We start from the raw sequence: 16,404 nt of genomic DNA on the forward strand, positions 1-16,404 counted from the left end.
TGACACATTTGTGCCTTACCTGGAGTGGCATAATAAAAAGTGCTAATGAACAGTTTCACTCTGCAGGTCCAACCTGACTGTGAGGTGTGATGTTTACATAGAGACTCCTGAGAAGGGAGGCGTGTTCATTGCGGGAAGAGTAAATAAAGGTGGTATCTTGATTAGAAGCGCTAGAGGAGTTTTCTTCTGGATTTTTGCAAATGGAACCTACAAAGTTACAGGTGACCTAGGTAAGTGACTTCTTCTGTATGTAGCACATGACTTACTCTGAAATATGCTGTGAGCTTCTTACTGTGTGATGAGAGAGCTTCATCTCTAGGTGCTTGGACATCTATTTGGGAAGAGATTCACCACATTTGAGCCAACACCAAATGATTCAAAATCATAGAGTTAATGAGAGAGGCGGGTGTGGAAAAGAAGGTTGTGTAGAGCTCTTTCTGGTGGAGCTGAGCTAGGCGGTCAGGATAGGATTTGCATAGCCTGGGGTGATGTGGACGGAGTGGGGAGAGAATGCTCAAGAAACACCCTAAGTAAAAAGCAAGACTATAAGAATGTGCTGGTATGCTTAGGGAAGTAGAAGGAGAGGGGTTGGTCTGCTTAAAATGGAGATACCCTGAGGGCGCTTGGGTGGCTCAGTAGGTAGAGTCTGACTCTTGATTTCCGCTCAAGTCAAGATCTTAAGGTTTCTGAGTTTGAGCCGTGTATCGGACTCTGCCCTGACACTGGGGAGCCTGCTTGAGATTCCCAATCTCTCTCTCTCTCTCTCTCTCTCTCTCTCTCTCTCTTTCTGTTCCTCCCCCACTCATGTTCTCTCCTTCTCTCTCTCTCAAAAATAAATAAACATTTTTTAAAAATGGAGATATCCTGTTTCCCAATGTAGTTAATAATTTGACACTTTTCATTCATCTTAACAGCCCTTGTCTTATGTAGAATAGCATCTTATTCAGGAGAGGTGCTTAGAGTGTGTCCATGTTGAATTCTGTCTAATTCACTGTGGTGTTGGTGCCCCCTGCTCTGTGGAAACAGACTGTATTGGTGCTGCCTCTTCTGGATTCTCAGTCTCTTGACTTAGTCCTGCATTAGTGAAAAAAATCTTCTATAGTTTGTTACTCTTTGCCTCTTGCTAGGTGGAAAGGGCTCCACAAGTAATGAAGAAAGAGTGGGTAATAAGGACACCAGAGTAGGAATTGCAGAATCATAGCATGACCCATCTAGAACATTCCTCACTGATTTTTCAAACCAGAAACCAGTCCAAACCAGAGAGCTTAATCGCTTTTCCCAAAGTCTCAAAATGAGATGGTGGTAGAATTAGAACTAATGATTTAAATCTGCGTCTTTAGTCCCCCCTGTTCTTGTGTTTTAAACTGCCCACTCAACATCTCATCCGCTTTCTCTCAGCCATTCAGATAGAATATATCCCCAGATTAACTGTTTTCTCTCTCTAATTCTCAGTTCACGCTCTATCTATGTAAGCAGTTACACTAGCTGGAAATCTTATGGTGACCTTTGACTACCACTCTTTTTTCTTTCTATCCAGTCCAATCAAGTATAAACCTACGCCTGAACTGTAGAAGCCAACACATTATACTGGGGATGGTTTGTAAATTTATTTCACTGGTTCTCCTGTGAGCTCACACATGATATATGTCTCAGAGTAGGCTCCCAGTACGTGCTTGTGGAATGCATGCCCAAATGAAGGATGTTTTGTTTTAAATCAGTAGTAGATCTGGAAACGTGGATCTTTGTTAAGGCTTACTTTACTGCATACACATGCCTCCCGAGAATCCCCACTGAGCTATGTGATTCTGTGATTTAGATTTTAAAAATATATCAATTAGGATCATCTTTGTGTGTTGCAGCTGGATGGATCATATATGCTTTAGGACATGTTGACGTTACAGCGAAAAGATGGTATACGCTCACATTAATTATTAAGGTAAGGATTGCTGATCAGAATACCTGGAGGTAAAATATTCTTTTCTTGTGCTTTTCTAGCATTTTCTGTCCTCAAACGAGAGGGGGAAAGTGTGATAAATACAGTGATGGAAATAGGCAGAGAATCTGCTGGGACACCAGCAGACTCTAGGGAGATAGTATATGTCAGGGTAAACCTGTATGAGAACCATCAACTCTTGACTTTATCACCCCACGATTTTTTTAAATTTTGGTTTTGTTTTTTTCAACTCAGGAGTAGTTGGCAAATAGTCAATAATTGATTTATTTTTTTCCAAGTTGGCCTGAACCAAGATTATAATTGGAGCTTATAGATATAAGCAAAATCACATAAATTTATTTTCAGTGGTTGAGACTAATTTGGTTTTCAGAGAAAGGTACAATTTTTTAGAAGTTGGTTTCCATGAGTATTTTTTTGTCATGGAAGGTACCAGATAAATCGTAGGATAAGAATGTCTAAAAATACTTGTCAAAATTGCCGAGTGATCATGAGTTCTTGATGGACATGCATTCAAGGGACGTGTAGAAAATTCTTCTGTGTAATATACTACTGCTCTCTGCCATTATAATTCTGGCATAATTTGATTTAGGTTACAACAAGCAGTAAAATACGGAATTCAGATAACTTTTTGAAATTGTTCTCCTCTCTTGCCCAGCCACCAAAAAATGATACAGTAACATTTTCCAGGCAGTAACAGTAGGCTTTGAACATCTGGTTTGTGTGTGGCATAGTTTATTTAACTCTGCCACACTCGATGGCACAACTTTGTTCCCCTTTCTTTCCTCTTCTGGTGAATGGAGGCAGGATGGGCTGGCTTTCCTTGCAGGTAGAGGGGAGGGGTCTTTTACATGCCTCCTGGGGTGCACACGTGCTGGTGTTTGTTCAGGCAGATGTTTAGAAATGGAATTATATTTACAATCTTGACAGAAACTGCCCTATTGCTAGCCAAACTGTATCCACTTTTATAGCAGTTATAATATCTTACCTATTTTTAAAGATTTTTTTCAAACTAATTGACGTGATTTATATTTCCCGGATAATTAGGGAGGTTGCACATCTTACTATGTTTATTGGCTATTTGTATATATTTTTTTTCTCTTCTCTGAAGTTACCCATTCACATTCTTTCCTCATTTTCTTACTGTGTTTTCTTTTTCCGTTGGATCCATATGAATTTATGATATATTTTGAGTAGTCACCCATTTTCTTTTTTTTTTTTTAGTTTTTTTTTTTTTTTTTTAACATTTATTTTATTTTTGAGAGGCAGAGAGAGACAGAGCACAAGTGGGGGAGGGGCAGAGAGAGAGGGAGACACAGAATCCGAAACAGGCTCCGGGCCCTGAGCTGTCATCACAGAGCCCGATGCGGGGCTCGAACTCACAAACCGTGAGATCATGACCTGAACCGGAGTCGGACGCTCAACCGACTGAGCCACCCGGGCACCCCTATTTTGAGTAGTCATCCATTTTCTGTTACTTATGTTACAAATATTTTTTGTGTCTTGTGTGTTTTAATTTCTAATGGTATGTTTCGCAGATAGAAGTTTTAAATTTTGGTGCTGCCAAGTATTTCACTTTTTCTTCAGTGCTTTTATGTTTTATTTAAGAAAGCCTGCACCTTTCTCACGGTTAGGAACATTTCTTTTCCTCTAAACTAAACAAAGTTGAGGATTTTTTTTTCCTGTTGGAGTCTTTAATACATCTGGAATTTATTTGTGAATCATAAGGGAAGATCCCAATATAATTTTTTTAAACGAATGGATAGCCATCATCATTTATTACCACAGACCATCCTTTTGTTTATGATTTGAAGGCTAACTCTTTGATGTAACAAATCATCACATGTGCATAGGCTTCTTTCTGAACTTTGTTCTTTATAGTGCTTTGTCTTTCCTTATCCAGTATCACTCTTTAAAACACTTGATTACAGGGGCGCCTGGGTGGCTCAGTCAGTTGAGCGTCCGACTGCGGCCCAGGTCATGATCTCATGGCTTGTGAGTTCGAGCCCCGCGTCGGGCTCTGTGCTGACAGCCTGGAGCCTGCTTCTGCTTCTGTGTCTCCCTCTCTTTCTGCTCCTAACCCACTCGCATTCTTTCTCTGTCTCTCTCAAAAATAAATAAACATTAAAAAATAAATAAATAAAACACTTGATTACACAGTTTACCCCTTTACTTCCTTCAGGTTCTTTCCTGACCACCTTATATAAAATAGCACCCACCTCCTTTTGTCTCTTTTTTCCCCCCCCCCCCCCCCCCCCCCGCCAGTTTATTTTTCTTACCTCCTGACATCACACAGATTCTGCTGATGGTTTTTGCCCTTGCCTCCTCCCTTCACTAGAAAATGGCTCCTTCAGTGACAGGCCTCTTTCACCAAACACTGCTGGCTCTCCAGCATTCCTGGCACATTTGCCATCAGAGCAAGAGCCTGGTGAATTCTGGCGAGTGAGTGAATGGATGCCCCCAAGGGCAAGTCCCTCATGATTTCTTTTTCCAAATTATCCTTTGTAAATTAAAGAAAAAAAAAGTATATTTATTTCTTGTATGTGAACTTTTAAAACATCTTTTCGATTCCATGAAAAATGCAGCCAGTATTACGTTGAAAATTTATACATCAATTTGGGCAAAACCAACTTTTTTTTAGAATGATGTGTTTCCCCCCCACAAGACCATGAGGACAAGAACAGGCTGCATTTGCCACTGTGTCCTCCAGTTTTATTTAGTGGTTCTTGCATACTTCTTGTTAGGCTTATTTTTAGCAATGTTTTGAATTTTTTGAAACCATGAAAGGGATTTAAAAAATAAATGTCCTTAATTTTTCTCAGGTGCTTTGTAGACAGGGGTAAGAAAATCAGAAGGGCTTGTTGGAAACAGGTGCCTTCTGGGCCCCTTCTTGTTCCTTCCTCCTCACCCCATGCGTTGTCCTGTGCCTCTGATACAGTCACTCTGAACTGTTCGAGGTGTATCTTCTGGTATCTCTTCAATAAAAAGTGATTTGTAACTTCTAGAAATTAGCTCCGGTCTCGCCACTGGAACAGGCGGGGGTTTTGCAGACTTAACACCCGCGCCACCCCCAGCCCCACCGTCTCTTGTTCCGTCGGCCGGGAGCACCCGGCTTCCCTGTCGAGTTTCAACTCTGGGCACTTCGAGGCCTCCTCCCACTCTGCAGTCTGGTCAAGCCCCCGTCTCCTGGTTGAGTTCTTCACACGCCTTGTACCGCTTAGCTTTTTTTTATTGTGTGAGTTGGTGGGTATGTCTCCCGCTAGAGCGTAAGCTCCATGGAACGGGGGCCTTGCCTTTCTTGTTCATCCTAAATTCCCAGTCCTTTAATAGCACTTGGAAAATGGTTTTTTGCATGAATGAAAAGGCAAAGCAAAACAACATCTTGTTCGATGGTCCATTTTCCAAATTACAGCTAATAGGAGGATTTTTATATTTTTTTACTTAAGTCTTTCATTGGTCACCTACATGCCAGGTACTGGCATTAGCGAAATTATGAAGGTCATGGTTTTCCAGTTAAAATAACCAGTTGTCTCTCAGCTTGCCTCTTCCCATCGTGTTTCTCTCCCCACTGTAGATCCATAATCACAGACGACGACAGCTTTACCGGTAACAGATCTGGTTTGAAACTAGCCCACAGGCTGTGTATCAGACTGAAAGCACTGTGAGACCAGCTTCAGTGTTCGTTTTCCTCCTTTTACCATCCCCAAGACCAGCGTTTAGGAGGATTTTATATCATTTTGTCCTTGGCCCTCTTTCACTGCTTCTCAGCACTACTGAGGTGGTGGTTAGAGCGATAGACTGAAGCCTTAGTATGTTCCACCTGCAAGTGTTTTATGTTGCTCAGCTTTTGTTTTCCCATCCATAATATCAGGAATATCCATAATATCACATCCTTCTTACAAAGATCAAATGAGATCATATATATGAGCGCTCGGTACGGTACTTGTTACATGGTAAGCACTTCGTGACTCGAGTGAATATTCTCAGCAGTAGGCATGTTTGAACCAAGCAGAGCAGCATTCATATTTCCTTGCTGATGCATCCTGACTCCCCGAAAGTTATTTCATTTCTTTGAGCTTTTATTTCCTGGTCTGTAAAAGGGACATAACTTCTGTAAGGTTGTTTGGGGTTAAATGTGTCTTATTCTTTCGTTCCACACATTTCTATGAAGCACCCGTTATGTGTCCTTTTCTAGGTGGTAAGGGATACAGCAGTAATGAAGACACACACGGTTCCTGCTCTCCTGGAGCGGGTATTCTCTAGGGCAGGGGTTGGCAAACCCTTTGTAAGGGGCCAGACAGTAAATATTTTAGGCTTCGTGGGCCACGTAGTCTGTGCAACTTTACTCAACTCTGCTTTTGTAGTGAGACAGCAGCCACGGACAGTAGATAAATGGACGCGTGTGGCTTTGTTCCGATAACATTTTATTTATAGAAACAGGTGGCTGGCTTGTGGGCCCTAGATGGCTGCCTCTGGTTCTAAGACGGTAAAAAAACCCAAATCAGCCAGTCACATGGTGAAGACAAAACGGGACAGTGAGGTGAATGAGCTCTACTGTCCAGAGTATCTAGGTAGAGAGGCGAGGGAAGTGCTCTCGGAGCTGGTGAGCTTTGAGCTGAGCCCTGCCGGATGGGAAGAGCACCTTGAGCAGAGGACCCTGCTGGTGACAGGCCTCGTGTGCGGAGCAGCCCAGCGGCCAGAGGGCAGGGGTGGGGAGGAGGAGGTGATGTATGCTTGCGCGCTATGGCTACGTATTGGCTCAGTGTTAATACCCCCCGTTGGCCGAGCAGCGGAAGGTGTTCAGTGAGCACCTTGAGAGCTGCGGGTAGCTGTGCACGCGTGTGGCTGTGCACGCGTGTGCTGGTGGGAATATGTGCGGCCCTGAATGTGGAGTTGGGCGGCTATGATTCAAGTTGTAGCCCTGCTGGTGAATCTGATTTTGACTTTTAATCTCACGTCTCAGTATCTCCCCCCGCAACATGAAAGGGCGAAACGAACACCCATTGAATTGCAATTCTGTGACCTAAAAACAGGTTTTCTTTTGATCCGTAGCCCAGTGCTTTGGATCGTTAGCTCTTCACCCTTTGAAATTAGCTACTTTTAAATGTTCAGCTGCAGCTGATGCGCTCATAAACGTGCTATAATAATGATGACAAGAGCTGGCATTTATTTTCCCCTGTGTGCCAGGCACTTGGCTAGGTAGGAATGGCCGCTATCCGAGGGAGTTATTTTTGTCTTTCTGTGTCAGTGACCAGTAAGTCATTCATTTCTCTGGACGTCTCCCTTCTTACGCCTGACCCTCTCACCCCAACATCAGTTTAACTGACGGTTCCTAGTTTTATAACTTGAGGGTGGGCTCTCCATATGACTTTGAGGTGATAATTTGTACACGGGACAAAACGGACTTAGGTAAACGGAAGCTTTGGCTCCGGTAGTCACGTCCGAAAAGCTGGTGGCCGTCAGCCACAACACATGAGGATGCACGTACTTGCAAATTACAAATGTTTCTTTCCTTCAGTGGGCTTTTGTTTAAAACTTTACAATGTTAGGAAAAGTTTTACATTTCTGTTGGTTTAGAGCATTTTGGTGGGGGACAAGGAAATACCAAGGTATTTATTCCTTGTGCTTCGGAAACTAGTTACATAAGGAGATAAGAATTTCCTCAGAGAATTTTTCCTGTATTTCAAACTTGCGCTCAAACTTGTGGAATTGTGTTTTGCCATGGTCTTAAGTGAGAAAGATGTTCGCTTCACGGAATAGATTGGCCACACATATTAAGAAACAGACCTCAGAGGATCATTTTCATACGTCTTCAAGGGGTACATTTGTCTTTCCTCCAGGGCCGTTTCTCCTCTGGCACGTTGAATGGCAAGTCTGTCTGGAAGAATATCCCTGTGAGTTTCCCGAAGAATGGCTGGGCCGCGATTGGAACTCACTCTTTTGAATTTGCACAGTTTGACAACTTTCATGTGGAAGCCACAACCTAATATTCACAGAGCACCGTAGAACACTCCTTGGATTTTCTTTCTTTCTTTTTGGTTTTGGTTCAGAGCCAATTCTTGCCTTGATGGATCAATACATGAGCCTCTCGGAGACTAAAAATAGTGAAGAGTAAATGGGGAGAGAAATATATTTTTGCTTGATCTTCTGGAAGATATTTTTAAAACTAATGCCGAGGGGAAACACGTGAATCTGTAACATTACCCGATATGGCCCCTAAAGTCCAAGCTGTACAGGGGTCCTGTTGTTAGGGGTGGTTTGGGTGGTTCACACCTTGAAGCCTTGGCTTTAATGCTGAGCTCGCTTTCTTCATCTTGTGTGCAAGGGCTCGTGCAGAGGGCAGTGACTTGATCTTCACAGATGTGGACTGTGTGTCTGACTGAGCTGAGGGCCTCGTCTGGAGGTAATGCCGCCCCAGAGGGAGCTGAAGAACACTGGAAGTGCTGCTTTTTGAAAACCACTTCAACATGTTAATCTTACACTCTATAAAGAGTATTTTTTCTTTTCCTTTTTACAGTGATGCTTTTGAATTATAGATGAGTGGATGATTTGAAAAATGCCTCATTAATAAACTACCTCTAAAGCTACTTCTGCAGTAATAAATATGAGCAGATTAATTGGGTTATCTGCAGTTTTTAAGTCTTTTAGATCCAGCTTTTAGTCGTGTAACCCTTAAAACTCTCTGAGAACATCTTCCCAGGTGGCTGGAAGGAAGAAGAGAATCCCACCTAGCCAGTGCTGCACGTGGCTCTCAAGATGATATTGTAGCAGTTTTCTTGTGTCTTATCTCATTGTGCCTTTCGTGGTCTGTCTTGTGTGTCACTGATGACAGACTAAAACAGCTAACGAATTATTTTGTCTTTGCTCTCGGAAGAAGGGGAACACTAAGCTTCTGCTGGTACATAGAATTGGATCATTCTCTAATATTGTGTGATTCGATGCATTTATTTCATTAAAGTACAAATGTGTTTGTATTTAAGTATGGGGAGCATATTTCTCATGCAGTGTAATTGATATCTAAGCATAAATAGACATCCTAGAAACAACTCCCATCATTCATGTCGATAAAGTAAATTCTGGAATTCTTTATAATGAAAGTTCAGAGCTTCACTGGACTAATTCTGCAATTTTGGAATTTGTAATAGTTCAACATAGGTGAAATTAACAAAGTTGTGTATTTCTATTATAATAAGACAAGAAGGTAAATATTAGAATAAATCAGATTACAGAGAAAAATTTTAAATTAAAACCAAGTCTTAAGTGATTTCCATTCCGGTCTCTACATATGTTTTTAAGTTAACTTTGTTGTGGCAGAATTCACATACGATAAAATGTTCTCATTTTAAGTGTACAGTTCAGTGAGCCTTGGTAGGTGGAAATACCCACAAAACCAACACCCCAACTACGATGTGGAACATTTCTGTTACCCCCAGAAAGTTCTCATGTGCACCTATAGTAATTTCCTCCCACCCGCACCCGTCTCAGGCAACCATCGATCTGATTTCTATTGATGCTGATAAATTTTCCTTGTTCTAAAACGTTATAAAAGTGGCATCATACACGATGTAGTCCTTGCTGAATGGTTTCTTTCATTCAGCAGAATGCTTTGAGATTTGTCTATGTTGCTGTTTATATCAACGGTTTGCTCCTTATGTCAAAGAAAATTCCATTGTATGGTTCTGCGACCGTTTGTCATCCCCTTCTCCCACTTTCTGGTGTTGCAAATAAACCTGTCACGAACATTTGTGTACAAGTCTCTGTGTGGACGTGTGTTTTCACTTCTTAATAAATACCAAAGAGTGAAATTGCTGGATCTTTAGGGGAGTGTCTGTATAACTTTATATGAAGCTGCTAAGCTGTTTCCCACAATGACTGTATGATTTTACACTCCCAGCAGCGTGTTTGAGAGTTGCAGTTGCTTCCCACTCTCGCCAAAGCTTCATGTTGTTACTCCGCCTGATTTCAGGTGTGTGGGTGTGTGGCAGTGCACGAGACGTTGAGCATCTTTTCACGGACTTCTGTGTCACTCATGTATTTTCTTTTGTGAAATGTTTGTGTACCTTTTGCTCATTTTAAAAATTAGGTTTCCTGTCTTATTAAGAGCTCTTTGTATATTTCAGATGCAATTTTAAAACTCAGATATATGTTTTATAAATTGTTTTCTCCAAGTATGTATCATTTCAAGAATGCAAAATTTTGATTTGGAAGTGCAGTTTATTTTATTTTTTTCCTTTATGGTAGGTGGTTTTGTTTTTCCGTTGTTTGGTTGGTTTTTTTTGCTTGTTTGTGGGGTTGTTTTTTTTTTTCTTGCATCCTAAGAAATCTTTGTCTATTCTAAATTCATAAGGATCTTACCCTTTTTTTCTTGTGTAAGTGTTATACTTTTAGTTTCTATATTCAGTCTGTGATCCATTTTGCATTTTTTTTGGCATATGCTGAGAGGTGTGAGGTTTGACATTCATTTTTTTTTTCCTGTATGGATATACAGTTTTTCCAATCTCATTTGTTGAAAACACTATCCTTTGTGAAAAATCAATTGCCTATCACTGTGTACCTCCAGAAATAAATTCTCCATTCTGTTGTATTGATCTGCATAGCTGTCCTTAGGCAAATGCCACACTGTCTTCATTACAGTAGCTTGAGAGTCAGTGTGGAACTCCGTTTAAATCCTCCCAACTTCTTCAAAATTGTTTTGTCTAATCCAGGTAAACGCAAAGTTTCCAATATATATTTTAGACTCGCCTTGTATATTTCTGCAAAGAGCTTCCACGATTTTTATTTGGGATTACATTAAAATTACAGATCAATTTGGAGAGAATGGATATCTTTGTAATATTGGCCTTTCAATCCATGAACATGTTCCATCTCCACATTTTTAGGCTTTCCATAATTTGAGCCATTTCTGTAGTTTTCTGTAGGGTACAGGTTTTGCACGTATTTTATTAAATTTATTATTTTGTGATTTTTTGATGCTGTGAATGATATTTTTTTATTTCATTTCTCAGTTGTTTGTTGTGTGCATCACAATACATTTCTACAACACACATATTTCGGAATACACTTGCTTTTCTTCTGTTGACCTGCAGTCCAACCACACTGCTAAATTACTCATTCTACTAGCTTTTTTTTTTTTTTTTGTAAATTCTTTAGGATTTTCTACCTACACAGTGTCATCTGTGAAACAGATAGGATTTCTTCTCTTGCAATATGTCTGCTTTATTTCTGCCTTATTGCACTGGTTGGGACTTCAGAACAACATAGAGAAAAAGTGGGAAGAGCAGACATTCTTGCCTTTTCGTGATCTTAAGGGGGAAAATGTCTCACCATTAAGTGATTAAATGATGTTTCTCCTTTCTTCTATTAAGGTAGTACATCATTTTGCTTGATTTTCAAACATTAAAGCAACTTTGTGTTCCTGACATGACAAGTGGGGTTTATTTCTTCGTTTATATATTAGTGGATTTGATTTGCCAATATTTGGTTAAAGGTTTTTATGTCTACATTTATGCAGAATGTCGGTCCAGTTTTTTATTTTTTTGTTTGTTTTTCTATTTTTGTCTGGTTTTGGTAGCAACCTCATAAAATCATTTGGGAAGTGTCCCTTCCTTACCTCTTTTATCTTCTGAAACACTCTGTGAGGTTCTTCTATCTTAGACTCTGTCACTGGTATCAGTCACAGTCCAGGACAGAAGCCACACCAGAAAAAACGACGTTATTAACTGGTAATGGGATTAACTACTAAGGGGTAATGAGAATTCCAAAGGTTACAGAAATAGCGGGTATAGAGACCGGCCACTTATCGGCAAGGGCAGAGTACTCAAGGAAGGGGCAAATTTGGACGAGGGCTTCCTTGCAAAGCTGAGACTCGGTCTAGTAGAGATAGTGTGGCTGTGGATGGCATAGAAGTTTGCGGAGATGCTGAATCCTGGGCTGACAGGCAGGAAACCACCCTGTGGGTGTGTGAGGAACATAGACAGGCTGCCTCCCGGGCTGCCCCTGAAACTCCCTAGAAAGTTACCCCTTTGTGGCGCTGGTGAAACTTCTGGGAAACCACGGGGGGTGTTGGGGAACATCACTGGAGGGTGAATACCACTGCTCGTCCCAGCCCTCCTGGAAGGGGTGAGTCACAGTGTGCCAAATGCTCCCAGTGGCCACACACCACAGGTGCAAGGAGGGAAAACACCCTGGGACAGGACGGCAAGCTCCTCCTCCAGCACGTCTCTGCTACCCAACAAGAGAGACATGTTTCCAGGGCCCAGCTGCAGTCTCACAAAGCAGGTCAAGAAGAGGGATTGGGGACTGAGAAGCCTTAACAGAAGCTGGGCTGTTCCAATTTCTACATTTTTTGTGTTAGTTTTGGCCATTTGCGTCTTTCAAGGAATTTGTCCGTTTCGTATAATTGTCTAATTTATTAGACATAGACCTGTTCATAATGTTTCCTTATTTTATTGTCTATAAGGTGTTCTTAATATGGCCAATTTGTGCTTTCTCTCTCTTTATCTTTGTTAGTGTAGTTAGATTTTTGTCAATTTTCTTTATGTTTCAAAGAACCAGCTTTTGGTTTCTTAAATTTTTTCCCCATTGTTTCTTTGTTTTCTATTTCTTTGATTGCTGCTTGTACCTCTGTTTACTTCTGTTTACTTCTGTAAAGTAGTAAACTTTCTTCTGTTTACTTAGGGTTTTAATGTACTCATTTTCTGGCTCCTTAAGATGTAAGCTTAGATGCTTGGGTCGCCATCTTTTTTTAACACAGACTTTCAATACTATAAAATTTTGTCTAAAACACCGAGCAACACCTCATGTATTTTGATATGTCATGATGTCTTTTTCTTAAAATTCAGTTCAAAATGTTTTCTCATTTCCGTTTTATTTTTATTTTTTGACATTTGTGCTAATTAGAAGTGTTTTATTTCCAAATACTTGAGGATTTTCCAGATTTTGTTGTTGTTATTATTGATACTTAGTCCTGTTGTGGTCAAAGAATATGCTCTATTGGGTTTCAGTTATTTTAAACGTATCTAGACTAGTTTCACGATGCAACTTATCTTAGTCAATGTACCCTTGAAAACAGTACACATTCTTCAGTGATTGGCTGTAATGTTTTCCAAATACTAATTAAGTCATGTTGGCAGATTGTGTTTAAGAATTCTGTGTGTTTACTGATTTTCTGTCTACATGTTCTATGAATTACTGAGAGAGGAATATTAAAGTCTCCAAATACAATTGCGTGATTTCTGGTTTTCCTTTCATCTTTGACAGTTTGACTCTTCTGGGGCTTTTAGAGCTTTTATAGGGCAGGTAGAATACCTTTCCACCAGGGCTAGTATAGCCCCATTTCCTAAGGCAGGGAATTGTCCCGGGGCTGAAAGAGTTCTTTCCACCAGAGTTGTTCTAACCTTGACCATCTCCCATTCTCCCTGTGAGAATCCTGATATTTGTACAGCTAACAGGACCCTGGTAACTGTCCTTTCCCTGTTTATTCTTTGCCTGGCTCATGGAGTTTCATGCTATGATGATGTAGCTTAGTCTAGAGCCAAAGACACGGACCTGTCTGCAGATTTCTGGTCCTCTTTTCCTACAGAGCTTTCTTCTTCCTATGAGCTGCATATCTCAGCCTCCTCAAACTCAGATTTTTTTAAAAGAAATTATTTAGTTTTTGAGAGAAAGAGAGAGGGAATGAGTGGGGCAAGGGCAGAGAGAGAAGGAGACAGAGAATCCCAAGCAGTCTCTACGCTGTCAGCACAGAGCCCATTGTGGGGCTCGAACTCATGAAACGTGAGATCATGACCTGTGCTGAAATCAAGAGTTGGACACTCAACTGACGGAGCCACCCAGGCACTCCTCAAACACAGATTTTATCTTCACAGCTCTATAAGCCCATCCTCTGTATTTACCCCCTGTGTACTGGAATCTAGTAAATGCCTCCAGACAGAAATTGGGGATCACAAGGTTCATCTCATTTGTTTCCCTTCTTTCAAGGATCACAGTACTGGGGTGCCTGTTGTCTAACTCCCTGAAACAGTCTCTTTGAGCGAAGGTCCCGTCCAGTTCCAGAAGTTATTCTCTCGTGGCTGGAGATGGACCTCTCAACCCATTCAATTTAATATTTAGCATGGACCTTTTCCAAAATCTTTTATTTAACACTAATAATTTGAACCACATCCCATTATGACTTTGGTGCTGTTTCAGGTGGTATTTTGCTCTTCTCAAGTAGCTTGTGGCTCTATGGGTAGAAAAAACTGCGTCTCCTACTTCTACATTCCCTGGTTTGGTGCTCAGTGAGGGTTTTACTTCTGATCAGGTTGATGTGAAACACTGGATTTGTATGTGGTTACTAGTAACCATGAATTGTATTCATTGAAACAGACACAGCAGAGCCTCTAGATGAGAGTACTTTGTAAATTGCCAAACGTACTTCACATATTGTCTTCATCCTTTCAGGCTGCTGTCACAAAATACCACCTCCTGGGTAGCTTATAGACAACAGAGACTTCTCACGGTGTCCTCACATGGTGGAGGGGGCTAGGGAGCTCTCCGAATCCTGTCGTCCTATTCACGAGGGCTCTACTCTCATAAGCAAAACACCTCCAAAGGCCCACATACATCCCCATTCCATCACCACGAGCGTTAGGATTTCAACATACAAATTTTGAGGACACAAATAATCAGAGCACAGTACACCAAAAATACCACCTGGGGGAGCACCACCATAAGAGCATTGAACTTGAGTCTGGAAGCTTGAGCTGAATGCCAGATTTGCTACTTAATTTAGCCTTGGTTGAACCATATAAGCCTTGTAAGCCTTCTAGAATGGAAGGAGCTGTCTGTAAAGCAAAGAACCTAGGCTGGTCACCAAGACACCCTCCAGCTCTTACACCCAAATTCTGTAACTTGCAAATCTGCATTTCTTTGTTTAATTCAAATCTTGCTTACCTGAAGAGGTAGCTTTGTTTCTACATCAATAATGTTTGCCATCGTTTCTCATGCTGAAGATGAGCGCACAATGCCCTGCACATTTTCACTCTGGCGAAATGGCCTCGTCAAGTGAAATCATTTTGCAAATCATATTTTACTTCATTTTAAAGTAATATGGATGGGCTGTATACCAAATTCCATTCTTCTAGGTATGTGATTTGCTTAAAAAGACTGTCTTTATCACTCTCACAGAACTATTCATAATATTTTTAAGCTATCATGGTGTCCAAACAAGAGGTAATCAAGAGGCGTGTTTTAGAAACCACAGTGTTCTAGTTTTTGCTCATAGGTAGATTCTCACACTTGATTTTTCTTGTCTTGTTAATATTCTACTCTCACTTCAAAGAAAGCTTGCTTTTCTTTGTATGTCAGAAGTATTGTAATTTGATCATATTATTCTGAAGATAGCCTTTTTCGCTTAATTCAAGCCCATGGCTGACTTGAAACTTTTAAAATGCATTCTCCTCCCCCTCTCCCTCTTTCTTTTCCCTCCCTTTCTTCCCTTCTCCCTTCTTCCTTCCCTCCTTCCCTGCCATCTTCTTCTCTACTCCCCCTCCTTCACCAGTAAAATTGAACTTGATGTTCCAGAGAATTGATAATTGTTACTCAACTAGGAAAAAATGCAAATACTTTGAGGGATTGTAGGGGGCTGTTGGACAAGAAATTGGAAATGATTTTGCTCTAACAAGATATTTATAGGTTTCACATTCCTGGGGGTGGAAAACATTACAGAAGTAAGTGATTTCAAGATTATACTGAAAAGACAGTTTATTACTCTCTGCATCTGTTTAACAGATTGCACTGATTAACGGTTTTGAATAGTGTGGTATGTATTTAACACAACGTGGGAAGTGTTTCTAAGCCCACATTAAAGCTTTTATGTGCAAGGTGGTACCATGTGCTTTGGGGATGGGCTTGGACTTTGGTATCAGTGCTATTGCTGTAGCGGATTTACTGCTGTGTTTGATAACAAACAGGCTGTCAAGCCCCTCGATTGGAAGACCCCACTAGACACAGGCAGAGGATACAATTTCCTTGGGTGTAGGTAAATGGCACGAAAACTTAACTGTGTGTGGATGGCTCAGTGTGGGGCACACAGGGGCATCTTCCCAGGCGGGGTTGTTCAACTTCTGGCCCTGAAGGCTCACAGGACTTCTCACCTACTTCTGATACTGTCTGATGGGGATGGGAATTGGTCAGATTGTTTGCAAACGGAAGGATTCAGGATATCTCTACCCACCTGCCTCGTTCCAGTTGCTCTGCTGGCTATGTGCATGGGTACTCCCTAGGTGTAACCGGTAGCAACCTCAGAAGAGTCTGAGAATTCACTGCAAGACTAGACGAGCTGAAGGTCAGTCTCTCAGGTAGAGCGTCCTGTTGTCCATCCCGGTCACAGGACCTCCAGAGGTCTCTTTCCACACAGCCCCTGTGACAGATCTACAGAGACTCTAATTATTTTTGCAAATAAAACCACCCGA

At 41.2% G+C, this 16,404-nt stretch overlaps 1 protein-coding gene across 5 annotated transcripts in view; it reads left to right on the top strand.

Moving 5' to 3' along the window:
- GALC (galactosylceramidase) overlaps nt 1–16,404 on the top strand; it is a 150,481-nt gene that overhangs the window by 52,972 nt on the left and 81,105 nt on the right. For 3 of the 5 annotated variants that reach the window (XM_049612376.1, XM_049612377.1, XM_049612378.1), the window contains exons 15-16: nt 67–230; nt 1,860–1,936. In XM_049612376.1, coding sequence (XP_049468333.1) covers nt 67–230; nt 1,860–1,936 — 241 coding nt within the window. Of the gene's footprint in view, nt 1–66; nt 231–1,859; nt 1,937–7,791; nt 9,694–16,404 lie in introns of those variants that run through there. The other 2 variants (XM_049612374.1, XM_049612379.1) reach the window with 1 other exon arrangement.

The sequence above is a fragment of the Panthera uncia genome, assembly GCF_023721935.1.
Source record: "Panthera uncia isolate 11264 chromosome B3 unlocalized genomic scaffold, Puncia_PCG_1.0 HiC_scaffold_1, whole genome shotgun sequence".
NCBI classification, from domain to species: Eukaryota; Metazoa; Chordata; class Mammalia; order Carnivora; family Felidae; genus Panthera; species Panthera uncia.